The sequence below is a fragment of the Malus domestica genome, chromosome 11 (genome assembly GCF_042453785.1).
Source record: "Malus domestica chromosome 11, GDT2T_hap1".
In the NCBI taxonomy this organism is placed as follows: domain Eukaryota; kingdom Viridiplantae; phylum Streptophyta; class Magnoliopsida; order Rosales; family Rosaceae; genus Malus; species Malus domestica.
In genome coordinates, this window is record NC_091671.1 from 9,666,769 (window position 1) to 9,687,617 (window position 20,849).

Here is a 20,849-nt window from a genome sequence, read left to right on the forward strand (position 1 = left end):
AATTATAGTTCGTCAATTGAATGAATATATTTTTTGTATTGACGAAAATAGATATAATAGTTAATTGATGGGAAGTTCGTTACCCGATGAGTATGGTTATGGATCCCCAATGGTTAATTTGTGGTTACGAATATAATTAATTTTCATGGTTATACAAATGGATATAAAATTTCTGTCCTTAAACTGAAGCGTTTCCATCCCTATTTGTCTAGAATAAAAATTATAGATGCGGAACAAAAAATGGCCTATTAATTCATTACTTTTAGTTCCATTAGGTGGATATCTGTATTTTTAATTTATATGTAATTTTTTTTTCTATTAAGAGGCGGTGAAAAAAAAAAAAAAAACACAAAAGCATTCCAAATGATCCCCCATATCTATATGGTTGCGCGCGCTCTTCCACGGCCGCAGAAACATTTCATCTCCCTTTTTCATAGTCCTTGATATTTTTTACTGGAGTACTCTCACCACCATAGTCGGCTCAACTACCATCTCGACAACGTGTGATGAGATCTGAACTACCCACCCATTCACCACCGTCGTTGGCTACCATCTCGACAACATGCGAGAACATTTGAAGAACCCACATCTGGTTACTTTCAGGTGAAACCAATAGTTCAGTATACCCACACAAATATAGTTTTGAAGAGGTTCAAGACTCGGTTCATATATAAATGGTAACTCTCTCTACCATCCATTGATTTTCATTTTAGGGCTTCTGAGTTTGTTTATGCGTACGTGATTGGGAACAATTTTATAGCTGAATTATTTTTCCGTGCTTATTGCAGATTGTTGAGTCATATATGGGATGAGAGGCTTATAAGAGGTTATGTTACTCTCTATATTGTCAATTGGTTTTATGATGGAACTTTAATTTCATCATGATATCAAGGCCGGTTGTCCCACGTGTGAAACCAAACGGCCACACGGGCTCTGTCTCACCCTATTGTTTGTTCAACCCTATTGTTTGTTCACGTGTTAGGCTTGAAAATTTACCACATATGAAGGGGCGTGTTGAGAAGACCTTGCATGAGCTTATAAGAGGTTGGGCTACTCTCTATATTGCCAATTGGTTTTATGGTGAAACCTCAACTTATTTATGATATCAAAACAGGTTGTCCCATGTGTGAAGCTAAACGGTCACACGAGCTTCACGTCACCCTGTTGTGTTGTTCACGTGTTAAGTTTGAAAATCGACACACATGAGTGAACGTGTTGAGAATGAATCTCACATTGTGGGAGGAGAGACCTTGCATGGGCTTATAAGAGATTGAGTTACCCTCCATATTGTCAATTGATTTGATGGTGGAACCCTAATTTCATCGCAACGATGATAACAAGGGCGACATAGTAGTCATTCACAGAGGCAAAAACTGATATGTATCCAAAGGATGGAAGATGCTTGTTTTTAATTTGCATCATTTGGGTGCTCAGAAGCAAAAGATTGCGGAACAGCCATTGGCTGTGATATGGAGGCCTTTGCAAATAAGTTTCCAGACTCAACTGGGAAATGACATACATGATTTATAACAAACCAGTTCAGACGATGACCAGAAAGCAAGCTACATGTTGGAATTAAACTCACGATTCATTTTATTAATGGTAAATGTGATTTTAATCCTTGCTTAAGATTATAATTAGAAAAATGTCTTATACAAGATTAAATATTGATTATAGTCCTTTGACTATACATCCATGTCAATATATATTATCCATGTCAGCTTTTATTTTTTTGGTGGTTTTATTGATTCTATTTTTCCAACATTGCCCATATGTGATTATGGACAATAACAAATTTTAAATGCTGAGTTAAGAGTGTGCAATTATTACTTAATATATTTTCAAATTTTGTCCATTTTAAACATAAAAGTTCAATTGTATGAATCTTTCATCGTCCTCTTCTATGGTGTTGTGCAGATTCGTTTCTTTGTCTAGGAAGTTTAGCATTTTCACTAAAATCGTGTACATGGGTTTTTGTTAGGATTTGTTGTTTGTTTGTGGAATACTTGATATATTAGTTCAATATTTGTATATGATATGCATATGTGTACTGCACATGGTTTCAAATGGTTCTCATGCCATTCGCTCCTCTATATTTTGGCGCACTATAGAAATGAGGTACATTAATCCAACATAGGTACCATGGTTGAGGTACATTAAAATTCTAATAATGTTTTTTTAATTTGCAGGTACCATGTATTAGGTACCATGATATAGGTGCCATGCTATAGGTACTGTGATATAGGTACCATGATTTAGGTACATTATTTACTTATTTGGTATGATGTATTCATTAAAATTTGATTTCTAGAGTTTTGTTTCGTTGTGATATGAAACTTTTTGAATTCTAATCAATACTTTCGTTTTCTTATTTGGTATGTATCTGAATTTCTTATTTTATAGGAGGAAATGAAGCCCTCAAATCAAATATTAATTGTGGGGGTATTTTAGGAACTAAAATACACATAAAGACATTAAATCCAATGAAATATGAGTTTTAATGTTAATTCTGAGGTGGACATCCAGTCAAGGGACTAATTTAAAATTTTTATCTTGTACCAGGTTTTTATGAAAAGTTGAACTATGCCAAGGATTAAACTCCACTTACCCCTTTTATTAAACTTTTCAACGTCAAACTGGGAAAAAAAAAACATTATAAATTCATTTATTCATGATTATCTCAGAAACAGGATCAGTGCTTTGTTGGTGGATTGACATAGCTTCCCAACCTCACCACGATCCCATCAAGATCTCTTACGTAACCCACTTTCTGTCCCCACTCTTTCTCTTCCGGCTCGCTCACCGGAACCGCCCCGTTCTCCACCGCCTTCTGCTCAAACCCAATTCACACAACAAAAAAGCAAATTAGTCACAACATACCATAATCGAACAACAAAACAAGAACACTGCTTGGTTCATTCCTTAAATCACAGTCGACTGCTTGGTTCATTCCTTAAAGTTGACGCGTATTCAGAAATAACACATTAAAAAGCATAAAGCATTTGTAATAATTCATAAATGCATGTCAAACTGTGATTTATCTTCACGAAAGAATGTCCGGTTCTAGGTAATTAAGGGTCATTGAAGAGCCAAATATTTTTTCTAATAACAATGACAAAAATAAGAGACATGTTAAGGCAGCTAATTAGGATTTTACCTTATAGGCAGCATCAACGTCACCGTACGCAAAGCAAACCTCAATCGGCTGCCTCTCGTGGCCGGAGCTTGGGGTCTTGACGGCACCTGTTAGATCATCAGTCTCGTGCTGGTGTAGCGGTGTGAATGCTATTGTCGTTTGCCCACTTTCCAACTCCCCCCACCTATCAACAATTAATATCATCACCATCATTATCATAAATTATTAAATTTCTTCATGATTATTTACAAAACCTCTGTATATGCAGTTATTAGGTACATGATAGAGAATTGAAAAGAAAAAAATGATGTGAGAAAATAATTTCCCTAAAAACATGTATGTACCTGTTGGAGTCGTCCAAGCGACGAATATCGTAGCCGAAGGCTTTGGAATAGAAGGTTGTGGATTTCGCAACATCCTTCACGTAAACCACCGTATAGGCAAACACTGTGTTCGTCTTCGACGCCATCGCCATTTTTTGTTTTTTGATCGAGTTTTGTTTGTTTGATGTGTTTGAGCTTGTATTCAGGGGCGTTCATCAGTTTCGGTTTCACCGACTTTTGGATGTACGTGGCGAGTTGTGGAGAATTGGAATGTGCCACGTGGAGTCTGTGCATGTTGAACCAAAAGGTGCTGCCGCGTCGTCAGTGATTCAGTGTGAAGTGGCAACCAGGCCACGATTTGTTTGTTCCTTGACATGCAAATGCTCTTGACGATATTACAAGCTACAAGAAGGGTTTTAGGGTATTTTCTCCAAAGTAAAATATTTTTTTATAAACAATTAAAATTAAAAGAAAGTTTTAAGTGGGACTTTTTGTTGGAAGCAAAACAAAAAATATGATTTATTAATAAATGTATTAGAAATTACAAACTACTACTAATAATAAGGATAATGCAAATGAAAATGAAAAATATTAAATGAATAAAAATTTACTAACAGATAAATGATAGAGGCTTGCAAGGTTGCAATGTCCTTATAGACAGAAGTTTGGCCTCTACACTTTTGCAATAGTTCTTGTAGCCGTCATCAGGATTCAACTATCACAATCAAAGTCCTTGCACAAGAGGGCTTTGATTCTATCAAACATACTGAGTGTTTCTCTCCAAAATATTAATGTTATATGAAATTTTATAGACTTGGTTCACACCTTTTGGACGAGAATGAGCAACTGCCTTTTACAGTTGTATTGTTTGATTGATGTTTGATTTTGAGACCCCAAGGTCTCCGAGCCCACGAATAGTATCATGTTTGATTTTTTAATATAAAAATGTGATTTTTCATTAAAGTGAACAGTATCGCAAGTTTTTTGTTAAAACTCCCTTATTTGAATTGCTCTTATTATGGGCTGCATCTTTATCCATACCAAACTCTTTATCTATACTTAATTCAATACAGTAAGTCTACTTGAGTAAGACTTATAATTTGAATCTGCAAAAAACCCAATCCACCAGTGCAGATTAAAATAAACTCATGGGTTCCTTTTTTTTTTTTTTTTTTTTTTCTCCAGAAGCTTCCATGCTTCATAAGTTGTGAAAACTTAAACTCCCTTAAGTTCGTATATTTGCTTGGTTAATAATTAGGGCTCGACTTTAAGATCGATTACATACACAGTCTTTTAACTTTGACTCCTGTTCTGTCATTCGGAATCAGAGGTTTATTAATTGTCTTTTTGTCTCTTGCCCCTTTGCTTCTTCTATCTGGTCACATTTGTCCCAAGCCTTCTACGTTCAATGATTTTTTCGGGTTGGTTAGCTAATTTTCATAATTAGGGTCCCTCTTTTGAAGTTGCGCGAAAGCTCCTTTGCGAAATTCTTATTGATTATTGGCAAATATGGGAAACCAGAAATCCTATTCCCCACCCCGATTAGAGTCGTTATGTAAGGATGACAAGGATCAAGCCTTGAGCAAGGGTCAAGATACTGCCATGTGTCAATAGATTAGGCAGTATAGTTGTTAAAGTTAGTTAAGATTGTTAAGAAATAGATTGCTTAAGAAGTAATGTAACAAGTATAAAAGGAGATGATATGCTTGCATTAAAGTAAGAAAACAGGAATATATCAAAGAATACTCTCTCTCTCTCTCTGTATCTCTTTCTCTCTCAACCTCTCTTCTTCTCTCTTAGTTACACAGTCACCTTCTCTCTTAGTTACACAGTCACCATTGATGACCTTGATGCTGCGTACACTTTTTCAAGGGGTCCTATACTCAGGTGTCCAACTTTTCAATCAATCTTCATTAGTGCTTTCTTCCTCCTTTCTCCTATTTCCCCACGTATTAGATTCAATTATACTGGACTGGCTCTACTTGTGAATTCACTTTATAATTAAGTTTTATTTTCTTTCTAACGAAAAATCAATACAAAGAATCATATGAATTTATAAATGTGAGATGGTAATTGGTCAATATGCTAGTGGTGAGGGTTGTGGTGGTGACGGCAGAAGTGATGGTGGGTGGCGCGCGCTACAGAGATGTGATGGATGACAGTTGCAACGATGGTGGTTGGGGTGCCTGCGGCCATTGTGTTGGTGGTACACATATATTAAATGAATATTAAGTTAAGGTATTTTAGTAGTGTAACATATTAATCTCACTAAATAATTAACTTGCACCAAGGTTAAATGAGCTAAAAAAAACAATAAAGATATTGTATATATTGGCTAAAGCGGATCATGCTCGACTATGTACATGAGTTTGAATTTTTATTTTGCAATTTAAATTAACTTAAAGTGAAATTTGTCTTTTTAAGAGAATTAGATAAGCTACAACAAAGACTACAAAAGAAGTGGAGTGAAGTGGGATAATATCCTTGTCCTCGTCAGCTATACTTACGCTTTTGAATTATTACAGTAGCTAGTTGTACCATCTTTTTATAATACCAAGTCTCAAGGCCTCCTCACTAGTGAAGCCATAAGGCAGTCTTGCCACAACATCTTGAATCATACACTCTTTGACACTTGATATGCTTGCATGGTAAACTTGTAACCCAAGTCCCTTGAGTGCATTCATCAATCTAGCATAAGGGTAGTCTTGATCCGGACACTGAACTCGAATCATGGCTTGATTTGATCTCACAATCTTCACATCCAGTTCCAAAACACCAGCTCCTCTAACATTATCATTATTATTATTCTTCAAAGTATTATTATTATTATTATTAGTTGAACATTGATGATTTTGATCGGTTATGGAGCTGGTGCTTTGGCTGCTAGCCAGTAGGGTTTTTTGGGTTGGTTGTGCATAGATTTTGGCCTCCAATTCGTCAACCTTACCTTTGAGCTGGTTGATGTATGCCACGGCATCAGCGAGCAAAGAGGATCTGTCCATTTTTGACACATTGGGAACAACCGAACGGAGGAGACAGAATCGCTGGTTGAGCTTATCCCTCCTTTGTTTCTCTGCCTCAACATGGTTCAGCAGTTGTGATTCTCTACTTGTAGCTGCATGGTTTGATGATGATGATCGTCCTCTCTTTTTTGATCGAGGGTTCTCTGTAGTCGCAGGGGTGAAATTGCCAAAAGATTCATAAGGTGAGCCTGATGATGACCCGTCTGTATTGATAATGGGTTCATTTGGTCAAAAATTAATAAAAGATTGGTGTTAGTGAAAAATTAAGGGTTTGAATTAAGAATCCCGTGAATGTTTGGGGCTTGAGGTTTACCATTCTAAGTAAATTAAAGTGGTAATAATAATGCTTTTATTTAAACATTCTACTGACGAATTTTATCAGTACGGCAAAGATTATTCAGTACAAATAACTAGTTGATCATATCATTATCATTATTCTTCGGCATGTCCGGCCATTCAATTTATCAACAAATAATTATATTGATAAATTTTATTGACACTATATCGATAATGAAAGTATTATTCATATTATTTATAATCACCGATATCATCGATATTCAATTACATATTGTTGATGAAGGAGTTATTATTGACACTAAAAAATGCCATCATGCATTAAAATTTATAAAATCTCAAAGAAAAATTCAAGTAGAGTTTAGAAAGCGCACCCTAAATCTATTTAAATAGCTAGTTGGTGCTTACCGTGTCTGGTGAATTCTTTTTGACCTCCTGAAATCAATCCAATCTTTTCTAGGGGATCAGGAACAAGCAATTTCAATTTGTTGTTGTTGTGGTCGGATCCAAAGAGTGATTTTGATAGGTGCACAAGATCCCAATCTTGCGTGATCACATCCAGAGAAGCCAGTTCAATTACCCCACATGAAGTAGCAATACAAACTAAAGTTTGAATCCCATGCATTCTTGCTTCTTTCACTCTCTCACACTGATAGAACTGAAGCTCATTATCACCTGCAAGCCAAACAAAGCCACCAGAACAAAATGCACGCCCCAGAATATTATTACTCGCATGGCCTGCAGAAAATGATTGGGTAAAAGAAACACTGTAAAAGTAAAACCGATCAGAGTCAGTGACATCATATCCATGATTATTATCCACCAGCATGTCTTCAACATCATGAAAAAACCCCAACTCAACCTCTCTGTTAACTACCACCTTCTTGTTGTACCCAAATTTGGGCTGGTAACTATTGATCGGTCCGTTACTTCTGCTGTCGGATGCCGCGTGATCCTTAGGGTTTGAGAAATGGCCACCAGCCCACGATAAAGCAACTTGGTCGGTAGTGCTGTCTTTGGAGGCTTGCCAGAAAATTGAATAGACCCAGCATTCAGGCCTGTTCTGAATTATGAATTGGAGACGTTGTTGAAATGTGGAGAGGGTGTGGTCTTGACAGAAACTGGGTGAAGAAGAAGAGGATATAATCTCTTCCATGGCTATAATATCCAGTCGATCGGTTTTGTGACTTGTGAGTGTCGCCTACCTGAAGTGGATAACTCTCTTCCTTGGCTTACTAAATAAAGACTGAATGCACCGCAAGAAAAGTGAGCTTAAGACACGAGAGAGAAATCGTGTCTTCTTCCCTCAATAGCACGACATGCAGTGGTCAAAACCATTAGCCAAGCTGCAATTACCATTTTAGGGCAGGTGGCTTTTGCTTTTGGGGTGGCCATCGCTTGAAATGCCACCTTTGTATTTGTCTGAGACGCAACTTGGTTCACAGACCTATGGGCCCAATACTATCTTCTAAAACCAATTTTTTTCTGATTCTTCCTGCAACCAAATGAATAGATAAAGCCATTGAGTAGTACTGCATGTTGAAAAACACGCCTACTAGATCTTGTTTTTTAATGTAACTAACGGTAATAGATTAAACTAGCAAATATAGAAAAAATTAGAAACACACAAGAATTATACTGGTTAGGCAGAACTTTTACCTATGTCTAGTTGTGATTTCTTTAGGTAGAGAAATCATTGCTCCTTTGATTAATAATAGAGATTACAAAACTTTTGCAAACCCTAGAACTAATCTCAAAACTCTCGGCTGTTTCTGGTTGTTTTCTCTCTCTAAAAAATTAAGCCTTGCCGCACTTATTTATTAGGCATAGGATAGGCTTACATGTCCCAAGGCTGATTGAATTCCTATTTCTAAGTGGACTAGGAAATTACACTTATCCAAATCCAAATACATTTCTAGAAATCCAAACCTAAATTGAATAAGGAAAATTGAAATTCTTTCCTAATCCATCTAGGACAAGAATTGGTATGCGTCTAATTTTCCTAAAACAATCCTAAACCAATTAGGACATATTTGACGAGCCAAAATCCTAACAATCTCCACCTTGGTGAGTCAAACCAAGTCTTGATTGTTGCACCCCAGAGTATCTTTGAACCTTCTTGAAGTAGCTCTGGAAATCTTCAAGAGTCTTCACCTTGGCAATCTTCTTCTTGCCTCATTGCACCTCAAGTGAGGAGGTGCTCCACTTTAATCAATCAACGAGATCGATCAAGTTCAAGCAATGCTTGAACTTATTGGCCGGCACTATCTTTGTAAGGAAATTTGCGACATTGTCATCCGTATGAATCTTTTCATTCCAAATTTCCTTAGACTCCACCTAATCTCTGATTATGTGATACCTTGCTTCAATGTGCTTTGATCTTCCAAAAGAAAAGAAAAAACCTGATTCTTTGCCAAGTGAATGGCACTTTGACTATCACACTTAAGCTTCACACAAGCTTGAGTGATCCCATTTGACTTACCAAGCCACTAAGCCAAATCGCTTCCTTTCTAGCTTCGGCCAATGCAATATACTATGCCTCTGTGGTCGACAAAGCTGTAATTGGTTGCAGTAGTGCCCTCCAACTGATTAGTCATCATGTGCATGTAAACACATAACCAAAAGTTCCTGCATAATCGACATCCACATATCCTAACACCCATGCATTTTCTTTTTTCTTTTCAAACATAATCCTTTGTAGCCAAGAACCCTTCAAATAACGCAAAATCCACTTGACTGCATCCCAATGTTGCTTTCTTGGATTTGCCATGTATCTGGAAACGACACTGATTGCTTAAGCTATGTTGGGACGTGTGCACACCATTGCATACATGAGGCAGCCCATGTCATTAGCATAAGGCACCTTCTTCATTACTTGTTGCTCTTCCTCGGACTTAGGACATTGTTGTCCACTTAGCCTGAAATGAGTCGCCAAATGAGTCGAAACTATCTTTACTTCTTGCATGTTGAACTTCTCAAGAACCTTCTTAATATACTTGGCTTATGATATCCAGATCTTTCCAGCGGTCCCATCTCTCTGAATTTCCATGCCAAGGATCTTCTGTGTAGCACCTAAATCTTTCATGTCAAACTGCTCACTCAATATCTTTTTCAAGTCTTGAATTCTAGACTTGTCTTGACAAGCAATTAGCATGTCATCCACATATAGCAATAGTAATATGATCATCCCATCTTAGAACACATGATAATACACACAACAATCATATAAACATCTTCTAAAATTGATTTTCAGCATGAAAGAATCAAACCTCTTGTACCACTGCTTTAGAGACTGTTTCAGGCCATACAGGGACTTCTTTAGCTGACATACTAGGTTTCTTTCCCATATTCAACAAACCCTTATGGTTGAGCCATGAAAATCGTTTCATCTAAATCCCCATGAAGAAACACTGTCTTCAATTCCATATGCTCAATCTCCATGCCATGCTGAGTTGTCATTGCTAAAAGTAATATGATAGAAGTATGCTTGACTACAGGTGAAAAGATCTCATCATAATCCACCCATTCCTTTTGTGAGTATCCTTTAGCCACGAGCCTTGCTTTAAATCTCACGACATCTTGTTCATGTAGTCTTTTTTTTTCTTCCTAAATACCCATTTGCATCCAACTAGCTTCCTGTATTTGGGCTTAGGAACCAACTCCCAAACAGAGTTCTTGTAAAGAGACTCCATTTCTTTTGTCATAGCACTTATCCAACTATCTCTCTTATCACTTACTATAGCTTCTCGATAAGTAGTTGGATCTCTTTGACTAATATGAAGAGCATAATTAACTTTGTCTTGGTCAAACCTCAATCTGTCAGGTTTCTTTTTGTTCCGATTAGGTTTGTCCAGCGCTATGCATCTCTGGAATGCATGTGAATTGTTGGTTGGAGTTCGAACCCTTTGGGATGTCTGGCGGATTGGAGTGCATTCAATCTGCCCTGTTTCTTTCTCCACTTGATTCCTAATTGGTGAACGATGTTGATGCTCTTCTTCTTCATCAAAACCATCAGATTCGGCATCTTGCTCGATTTGCTCCACCTGAGCTTCTTCATTTGAACTAATTAATGGAATCTTTGTTGCTTCAATTTCAACATTGTCTGTCTTCTCCCTACTGCTTTTGACTTTATTTAAAGGCATGGTTATCTCATCAAAGACAAAATCTCGACCGACAACCTTTTTCCTGTTGTTGAAATCCCAAAGCTTGAAACCCTTAACTCATTTCTCAAAACCTAAGAATATGCAATGTGTAGACTTCGGTTTGAGCTTGGACCTTTCATCACTTAGAATATGTGCATAAGCACTACAGCCAAACACCCTGAGCTTGGAATAGTCTACCAGTTTCTCATACCATACCTCTTCTACACTTTTAAAACCAAGAACTGCAAATGGTGACCTGTTAATCAAATAACTTGCATGATTAACAGCCTATGCCCAAAAACTATCAGGCAATCCTGCAGAAATCACATGCTCATCTCTCTCTCATGAGAGTTCGGTTTATCCTCTCAGTAGCTTCATTTTGTTGGGGATTATTCTTTACTGTAAGTGCCTTATGATGCCTTCCTGCTTGCAGTAATCTTACTTGTATATTCACCTCCATTGTCACTTCTCAAGTACTTGATCTTTCTTCCAGTTTGAATCTCGGTTTCTGTTTTCCATTCCTTGAACTTTGCAAAAACCTCGGATTTCTGCTTCATGAAATAAACCCAAACCTTCCTAGAAAAATCATCCATGAAAGTAACAAAATACCTGGCTCCACCATTTAATTTAGTTGGTGTAGGGCCCCAAACATCTGAGTGAATATAGCTGAATTGCTCATTGCTTCGGTTATCTACACTGCTACTTGCGAATGATACCTTTCTTTATTAAGGAAGATAATAAATCTTCCATTTCTGTTGATGTAAAATAGTTTAGCAAAAGTTAAATGTGGTTGGTTTGTTATTAACTGTAGTTAGTTAGAATGGTTACAAGTTCAGTTAAGGTAGTCAAGGGTATATTTGTAAAGAGCAAAATGCTATATATATTATCTTCTGTGTAATTGTACATTTGTGAAATGAAATACAGTCTTATTGAAGAAGTCTTATCTTTCTATATGGTCTCATCGCCAGTCGCCTCACGGCTCCTCTCGATCCTCTTCTCTTCCGCTCCGATCTTCTAATCTGTATCTAGATTTGTTCTCTGTGGCGTTTTTTGTTCTGCACCTTGTTGATCTTGATCTGTTTTCATGGTGACTTCGTCTGAGTCGGTGCCTGTTCCCAATCCCTTTTCTAACCCTAGTTCATCTTCGAACCCTAATTCCTCTTTGTATTCCTCTCTCACGATCCAAAATATTGGCAGTATGGTGCCAATCAAGCTCAAGAGGACCAATTATCTGCCGTGGTGTGCTCTGTTTGCTCCGATTCTTCGACGTTATCGTCTTCTTGGTATCGTCGATGGCACCGAACCCTGTCCTGCTCCTCTTCTGCCTGATCGTACTCTTAATCCGGCTTTCGAAATTTGGTATGAGAAAGATCAGAATCTTCTAATCTGGTTTAATTCCACGTTGTCTGAAGAGGTAATTCCTGTCACAGTTGGTGTTTCGTCTTCTCGAGATCTGTGGCTTAAGCTTGAACAACGATTTGGGGGTATCTCTGATGCACATGTTCATCAGCTTCGTTCTCGCCTTCAAAGTGTTCAGAAAGGTTCTCGATCCATGTCTGATTATTTGCAAGAACTCAAAGAGATCTCCGATTCTCTCACTGCTGCTGGAGCCTCAATTTCTGATCGCGATCTCATTGCTGCTACTCTGGCTGGTCTTCCTGATAAATTTGAATCTTTCACCGACTCAATCATGCTTCGGTTATTGTCTACATCTTTGGATGAACTACATGGCTTGCTCCTTACCAAAGAGCTTTCTCTGAATCGTCGCAAGAAAGTTGTCTCTTCTGGTATGTCTGAACCATTTCATGCCTTATCGATTCAGGCTTAACCTCCACTTCTTCCCACCCCTCCACAGGTGTATGTTGCTCAGAATCAACCCCTTCAGCACTATTTTCGTTACAATTCCAATCGTGGGAAGCAAAATCATGGTAATCGAGGTTTTCATCGTGGTAATTCTTTTACTGGTGGTTTTAATCGTGGTAACTCTTTCACTGGTGGTTTCCATCGTGGTAATTCTTCCAATCGTGGTTCTTCCTCTGGCCCTCGGGCTCCTTGTCAGATTTGTGGTAACTCCAGTCATGAAGCGCTTGACTGCTTTGACCGGATGAATCCTGATATCTGTGGTCGAATCCCCCCTGCCAAACTTCAGGCAATGTGTGCCCGTTCCGATGCCAAGTCCTATCCTACTTGGTTAATTGACTCAGGAGCAACCTCGCACATTACTAATGATATATCAAATATCACCTATCTTATTCCCTACACTGGTGAAGACAAAGTTTACATCGGTGATGATAAAGGTCTTCCCATTTCCCATGTTGGTTCATCTACATTATGCACCCCTACTTCTTCTTTTACATTGTCTAATGTTCTTCATGTTCCTCATATGCAACACAATTTGCTGTCTGCTTTTCAATTTCTCCGGGACAATTATTGTTCATTGACTCTTGATTCTAATGGCTCCGTTGTTAAGGATCGTTCCACGGGGAATACGCTTTTGCGGGGTTCCATTAAAGATGGCTTCTATCCTTTGCAGTCTACTACATCATCTAGTTTTGTTTCTGGTAAAACTTCTCCTTCCCTTGCTGCATCAGCCTTTGTCAGTATTAAAGCTCCAATAAAGGTATGGCACAGGCGATTGGGTCATCCATCTTCTGCCATTTTTCGTCGGGTAATGTCTACTACTACTCTTGCCGTCCAAGGCCGGTCTACCGTTGATTTTTTCTGTTCCGATTGTGCATTGGCAAAGAACCACAAGCTTCCTTTTGGCCTTCTTCTTCAGCAACTACTCATAGTCTTCAACTTTTACACTGTGATTTGTGGGGACCTGCTTCTGTTACATCTAGCAGTGGTTTCCGATATTACTTACTTCTTGTTGATGACTTTAGCAAATACAGCTGGTTTTTCCCTTTGAAGGCCAAGTCGGATGTATTTTCTACGTTTGTTGTTTTCAAGAATTATGTAGGAAATTTGCTTGGTAATAAAATCAAAGTGTTGCGTTCAGATTCAAGGGGTGAATTCACTGGTCATTCTTTTGCATCTTTTCTCAATGAGCATGGTATTTTTCATCAATTAAGCTGTCCACACACGCCTGAACAAAACAGCTATGCTGAGAGAAAACATCGACATCTTGTTGAGACCGCCCGGACCTTACTTGTTGCTTCTCATGTTCCTCATGTATTTTGGGTCGAGGTTTTCTCTACTGCCTTGTATCTCATTAATCGTCTTCCCATTTCTGGTCACTCGCAATCTCCTTGGGAAATTTTATTTCATCAGCACCCGGATTATTCCAAACTCAAAGTCTTTAGTTGCCAATGTTTCCCATGGCTTAAACCTTATGTTCACAGTAAATTGGATGCTAAAAGCAAGAGTTGTGTATTTTTGGGCTATAGTCTTCAGCACAAAGGTTATCGGTGCTTTGATCCGGTTGACAACCGAGTTTATATCTCCAGACACGTAATCTTTAATGAAGCAGTCTATCATTTTCAGTCTCTGCAGCTTCAATCTTCTCACTCTGACAATGTTCCTCACGTGTCTTCTTCTTCGATGGATCTTTATTTTCGCACGAATACTCATCCTGGTGCGTCTCCATCTCCTGATGCTTCTTCACCTCCTGCTGCTCCTTCCACTACTGCTGCTTCTCCACCTCCAGCTACTTCTCCATCTCCAGCTACTTCTCCGCATTCCGATGCTTCTCCACCTGTCTCTACCTCTATGGTCAATATTCATCCTATGGTTACCCGATCCAAAGCCGGCATCTACAAACCTAAGGCTTATACAGCCACTAAGCATCCTCTATCCGTTGTCATGGATTCAGTTCCCAGTACTTATCTCCAAGCATCTAAGTTTCCTCACTGGCGAGCTGCTATGCAGGATGAATATAATGCCTTACTGTCTACAGGCACTTGGTCATTAGTTCCTTCGAATTCCTCTCAGAACATTGTTGGCTGCAAGTGGGTATTTCGGGTTAAGCAGAAACCTGATGGTACTGTGGATCGTTACAAGGCCTGGCTTGTTGCCAAAGGCTTTCATCAACAACAGGGCATTGATTTCCAGGAGACTTTCAGTCCGGTTGCTAAACCGGTTACCATTCGAATCCTTCTTAGTCTTGCTGTTCAACATAATTGGTTTTTAAATCAGTTAGACATCAGCAACGCCTTCCTTCATGGTGATTTAAAAGAGGATGTCTACATGATTCAACCCCCGGGTTTTATTGATCCTCTTTTCCCCAGTCATGTGTGCAAACTTCAAAAATCGCTTTATGGTCTTAAGCAAGCCCCTAGAGCTTGGTTTGAAAAACTATTTCGAGCTTTGCATGATCTTGGCTTCCATCAATCTTCTTCTGATGCATCTCTGTTTGTCCTTCATAATCCTAAGCTGGTTATCGTTCTTGTTTACGTGGATGATATTCTCGTAACTGGCCCTGATTCTCATCTCTGTCATCAATTCATTAATCAGCTTAGTACTCGATTTCCAGTGAAGGATCTTTGTCCTTTACACTATTTCTTGGGGCTGGAAGTTCAGCGATCTTCTAAAGGGATATTTCTTCATCAAACTAAATATCTGCTTGATCTTCTTCAACGGACAAATATGCAAGGTGCAAAACCTTGTTGCACACCTCTTGGCTCCAATAAACTGGATCACACTGGTTCTCTTCTCCCTAACCCCACCGAGTATCGTTCTCTTGTTGGAGGTCTTCAGTATCTCACGTGGACTCGACCGGACCTTGCTTTTGCTGTCAATCAGCTCTGCCAGTTTATGCATGCTCCGCGTGAACAACATTTTCAAGCTGCCAAACGAGTTCTTCGTTTTCTAAAAGGTTCTGTCTCTCAGGGATTATGGTTTACAAAGGGTCTTGTTGATCTCTCAGCATATTCTGATGCTGATTGGGCTGGCAGCCCTTTTGATCGGCGCTCAACCAGTGGCTACTTTGTTTTTCTTGGTCCTAACCTCATCAGCTGGAGTGCCAAGAAACAGAGTACTGTCGCCCGTTCTTCTACCGAAGCCGAATATAGGTCTTTGGCTCATACAGCTGCAGAACTCACTTGGGTTTGTAAAATCCTTCGTGATCTTCACTGTCCTCTCCCCAAACTGCCTATCTTATGGTGTGATAACATTTCCGCCATCTCTTTAGCCTGTAATCCTGTTTTTCATGCTCGCACTAAGCATGTTGAGATTGATTATCATTACATTCGCGAACTGGTTCTTGCTAATCTTCTCAAAGTCCAGTTTGTTTGCAGTGCTGATCAACTTGCTGATCTTCATACAAAATCCCTGTCTAAAAATCAGTTTCGATACCTGTGTTCCAAGCTTCCCGTTGGCATCAACTCTGATTCCTCCTCTCGCTTGAGGGGGTGTATTAAGGAAGATAATAAATCTTCCATTTCTGTTGATGTAAAATAGTTTAGCAAAAGTTAAATGTGGTTGGTTTGTTATTAACTGTAGTTAGTTAGAATGGTTACAAGTTCAGTTAAGGTAGTCAAGGGTATATTTGTAAAGAGCAAAATGCTATATATATTCTCTTCTGTGTAATTGTACATTTGTGAAATGAAATACAATCTTATTGAAGAAGTCTTATCTTTCTATATTCTTTGCTTTCCAAGAACACAGTATTCTCAAAAGTCCAATTTGCAAGATGACATGCCTTCTATCAGACCTTACTTGTGTAATTCTTGTAACCCTTTATGGCTTATGTGCCTTAACCTATGATGCTAGAGTTCAGTCTTGTCTTGTACACTCTGATTTTCAGAAATAGCTGCTCCGCCGACTATAGTGGTGCTAATTAACTTATACAACTTAATGGGTTGTAGGTCACCTTGCATTACCACTAATGACCCTGGTTACCCTGAGTCTTCCTTTTTTAGACTTGTACCCATAACTAGCCTCATCTAAAGTACCCAAGGTGTTGAACAACAAAAATATATAACATATAAAAAAATAAAGTCCATACAAATTGGCTCAAACTTCAAGACAAAACAAAAGATGTAATCTAGCCCCAAAAAAATGAAGATGGGCTTTACATACAAATCAACATCCATAAATAAATAAATAAATAAAAAATATACATTTCTTCCTACAAAAAGGGGAAGAAACGTGCAAAACAGGAGCTTCCCCATTTTTCTGCAACAAAAAGAAAGGTGGAGTCATTAAGGGGGGTTAAGAGAAAGTGGCGGAAAAACATGGCCTCTATCTCCCCCACGTAAGAGCATTAGAACCCTCCTACGATGTCTATAAATAGGCATCAGTTGTAGTAAGAAGGGGGGAACAAAAAAAAAAAAAAAAAAAAGAGACCCTGCAGAAATTAAGAGACAAATTGAGAGACAAAAAGAACGCTGCAAAAATTGAGAGACGACGGCGAAGAATGGACTGCAAAAAAGAAAAAGCAAGAAAGCAAGGGGTAAACCAATAAAGCATTTAAAAGGTAAAGACCCATTTTTCTAAATTTCTTTGTTTAGTTTCTTTCGGTTTTGCAGGAGAAAAAGAAGCACTTTGCTTCTTCAGCCTCTCCCATTCCCCGAAGCAAAAAAATGACAGTGGAGACTCTAAAGAAGCAACCCCAAATCCTTTCTTTCTCTCTCTCTCTCTCTCCCGGATTATTCACCAAGACCCACAAAGAAAGCTTGGGAAATCTCTCTCTTCCCTGCTCAGCCGATGGCAGTAAGTGTTGATGCAGCATCAACCGTTGATCAACGCCGATGACAAAATCCAAGCCACGAGTGGTGGCAATGGAAAGCCTACAACCATCGCTAGCGCAGCGATGACTGACGGGGAACCCACCAAAAGCAACACGCTGCAACAACCGCCAACGTCAAATGAGAGCCAAGACGGACGCAGCAGCCGTGCGCTATGATCCTTGGAAGATCAACATCCATGAACCACAGTAACCCCATCAGCCAACAGCAGCAGAAGACAGCCCTAAGGCCTCCAAGACGTTGGAATGGATCTAACACCACCGTCATTGTGCCTTCGCCATCATCAACGCCTTACAACCTGTGAGCATGTGTTAAGGTCAAACAGCCGTGGTCGCATCTTCAAAGACAATCCCGCTTCCCGTATTATAGAATTAATGGTGCTATGCACAACAGTCTCGCTGAGAAAGAAAGCCACATGAACTCTCAAGGAACAATCACCGCTCACCGCCGTCGCCATCCCGAATGCAAGAAGAAAAGTTGCTGATCAGACAAAGATGTCGCCCGCACTGGAAAAGAAGACTGCACTAACGTGCAAAGTGTGTCATGTAACAATTGCCATCCAAATCGCTAATGGAAATGAGGGTCATTTCCTTGCTGCTAATAAAGAAAGAAAAAAAGTAATAAGTTGTACTGCTCTGAGATATGCACCTCTAAAATATCGGAGACAATAAGTTAAAGGCTTCACCTAACCAAAGCAAATGGATCACTGTATGCGTACAAGTTCAACGTCAAAAGAACAAGAGTAAAGCTTTCTATATATATGTTTAAAGGCATTGATAAAAGAAAATGAGCTCTGTCATTTGTTTTTATATTTCTATATGAAAGCAAGGACATACTATGCTATTATGCTGTTGTGCTACTGTGCAAAGATCAAAGGCAGCAACAAAGTGACGGACATGAAGACAAAATGAAATGTGTACATATGATGTGGTTGTTCTCGATCCAAAGACAGCACGTGAGGTGAATTGAAGATGGTCTGAAGTTGCAATTAAAGTTGCAGTATATAAGACAAAACGAATGCAAGTTACAAGGAACTTGATGACTTTAAGGCTAGCCATCTGAAGCAAAAAAAAAGGTGCACCATCACCAATCAAATTTGTGACTGCAAAGATGGCATTTTTTCTCAAAATCATGCACATGGTCACTTTTAAAAAGATGGGCAAATTGTCCCCCAAATGAATTCCTCCCCACAACAAAAGGAAGAAATGAGTTTAAAACTCAAAAGAAAAGAAGACATGTTCATCCATGCATTAGAAGACAAACAAAGAGAAAGAAACAGCAAGGGAGGGAAATAAAAGCTCCTCTAAAATTTGGAATGCCACTCACGTGGGAATGCTGCTTACTTAGAACAAAGGAAAGCCACGACTCCTTATCTAAATTCATATGGGCTTTGTAAATTTAGAATTTAATCAAAGCATGGAGACAAAAACTACAAGCCAGAAGCAAAGGAAAGGAAAGAGTTTAAAACTCAAAAGAAAAGACAAGTAAAACAAGTCTTTTTCACAATGAGAAAACGAGGGGCCAACTTTCATGCTTTCAAAAGTCCTATTTCAAAAAAGATTGAATTCCTATGAAACACATTGGAGAATGAAGCTGCAAAGGAAGAGAAGAAAGTTCCAGCCAAAAATACAAAAGAGAAAAGTAAGATTAAAAAATGTCGATGTGGTATTCTTTTCTTATGGGCAGGAAAGTCACTCACGTAGCAATCTGCAGGAAGGTCATTCACATGGCATTCTAAAAAATTCATAGCTCCCCATCCAAATTTATATGGGCTTTGTAAGTGAGTAACCCCATGAATTTGAATTTTGACCAAGTATTAAATGGCAAGGGGATGGTGCATTCCAAGACGAAAAGAAATATAAAGATAATATCAACATTATGAAGATAATGTCGGCATCAAGTTGGTAGACACACATCACTTCAAACATCATGATGCAAACCATCTCAGAACACAAAGATCGATGGTACTCCGCGACAAATCTCAAATGGCACGAAGCCGTATCAAGTATCAAAAGGCACGAAGCCGTAACAAGACTTAAATGGCACGAAGCTGCATAACGCTCCAATGGCTTAAAGTCCTCGCCCGCATGAGCTAAAACTGCACAAGGCATTAACCGCTCTAATCCTCGCCCCATATGAGCTAAAACTGCACAAGGCATCAAATGATCCAATGGCTTAAAGTCCTCGCCCGTATGAGCTAAAACTGCATAAGGCACCAATAGCTCCAATAGTTCCAAGTCCTCGCCTGCACGAGCTAAAATTGCACAAGGCATCAAACCTTAACAAATACATAAGGAACTACGAGTGACTTGATCCCTCAACGAGGGTACGTAGCCAATCTAGGGCTTGACCTAGGTGCAGTTACAAAATCAAATAAACACCCAAATCCCCAAATTACGATTTATTCAAATTGGACTCAAAGGGTATTCTTTTCCCAAAAGAATGGTTGTAATTAATAGGTACGTAGCCTAGAATTGGTCGAACTCGAATTAATAAAAACCCTCTTTGGAAAAATGAACGAGGGTGAAATTGTGTCGAGTGAATTATTTGTATACATATTATGTACAATTTTTGCTCAACACAAGGAAATCAAATTCTTTCTTAGTCTAGGGACATATCTAACGTTCCTCAAAGCTCGTATCATCCCATCGAACATTCTGATTCAAACAGTGCTGATTCCTCTTACAGGACATGAAAAATCGTCCCCCATTAAGACTTCCCCGCTGCTGACTTCTTTGTAAGTATCGAACCATTCTTTTACTGCATACATATGAAAAGTGGATCCGGTATCCACAATCCAATTTGTGAAAGCCTTGAAGCCTGATGTTACTGAAAAAAAACTCATCGTCACTCTCATGCTCGATGACTGCACTAGCTGAACCTGAGCTTCCTTCCATCTTGGCTTTCTTCTCTTTCCAAATCTTGCAGTTCATCTTCCAATGATCGGCTGAACCACATTCAAATCAACTTTCCTTCTTTTCCTTTTTCTTCTTGGATTTTGACCTACCTCTGTTGCCGGTTTTCCCTTCCTTTGTCTTTTCCCACCCCTCTCTTTGCCTTTGGCATAAAGGCCTTGAGAGCTTTCAATTACATCATCCAGTTTAACATATGACTGAAGAGCTTAAATTACGTCTTCAAGCTTCAGGGACTTTTTTCCAAACATTAGAGTTGTTCGAAAATGCTTGAAAGACGAAGGTAAAGACCTCAACAAGATGATAGCTATATCATCATCTTTGTAAGCT

General features: G+C 38.8%; 2 protein-coding genes and 1 long non-coding RNA gene across 3 annotated transcripts; 1 reads left to right on the forward strand and 2 right to left on the reverse strand.

Annotated features, from left to right (window-relative positions):
- Positions 1-2,593: 2,593 nt before the first annotated feature.
- Positions 2,594-3,676, reverse strand: LOC103447797 (uncharacterized). The gene is made up of 3 exons (XM_008387002.4): positions 3,481-3,676; positions 3,158-3,320; positions 2,594-2,830 (listed from the first exon to the last, which is right to left on the reverse strand). The coding sequence occupies exons 1-3, from the start codon at positions 3,609-3,611 to the stop codon at positions 2,693-2,695; spliced, it is 432 nt and encodes a 143-aa protein (XP_008385224.2). The 5' UTR covers positions 3,612-3,676; the 3' UTR covers positions 2,594-2,692.
- A 2,113-nt stretch (positions 3,677-5,789) lies between these two features.
- LOC103447798 (transcription factor bHLH14-like) lies at positions 5,790-7,999 on the reverse strand. The gene is made up of 2 exons (XM_008387003.4): positions 7,185-7,999; positions 5,790-6,685 (listed from the first exon to the last, which is right to left on the reverse strand). Exons 1-2 carry the CDS (start codon positions 7,930-7,932, stop codon positions 5,988-5,990), a joined length of 1,446 nt encoding a protein of 481 aa, XP_008385225.1. The 5' UTR covers positions 7,933-7,999; the 3' UTR covers positions 5,790-5,987.
- A 9,030-nt stretch (positions 8,000-17,029) lies between these two features.
- Positions 17,030-19,149, forward strand: LOC114819535 (uncharacterized). The gene is made up of 2 exons (XR_003766791.2): positions 17,030-17,312; positions 17,389-19,149. It is a non-coding gene; the product is annotated as an uncharacterized lncRNA (long non-coding RNA).
- The last annotated feature ends 1,700 nt before the right edge of the window (positions 19,150-20,849 follow it).

Coding starts and splice junctions, on each gene's coding strand:
- LOC103447797 (XM_008387002.4), bottom strand. CDS start 3,611: ATGGCGATGGCGTCGAAGACGAACACAGTGTTTGCCTATACGGTGGTT. Junction 3,321..3,480: donor CGCTTGGACGACTCCAACAG/GTACATACATGT, acceptor AATTGTTGATAG/GTGGGGGGAGTTGGAAAGTG. Junction 2,831..3,157: donor ACGTTGATGCTGCCTATAAG/GTAAAATCCTAA, acceptor GGGTTTGAGCAG/AAGGCGGTGGAGAACGGGGC.
- LOC103447798 (XM_008387003.4), bottom strand. CDS start 7,932: ATGGAAGAGATTATATCCTCTTCTTCTTCACCCAGTTTCTGTCAAGAC. Junction 6,686..7,184: donor AAAAGAATTCACCAGACACG/GTAAGCACCAAC, acceptor TTATCAATACAG/ACGGGTCATCATCAGGCTCA.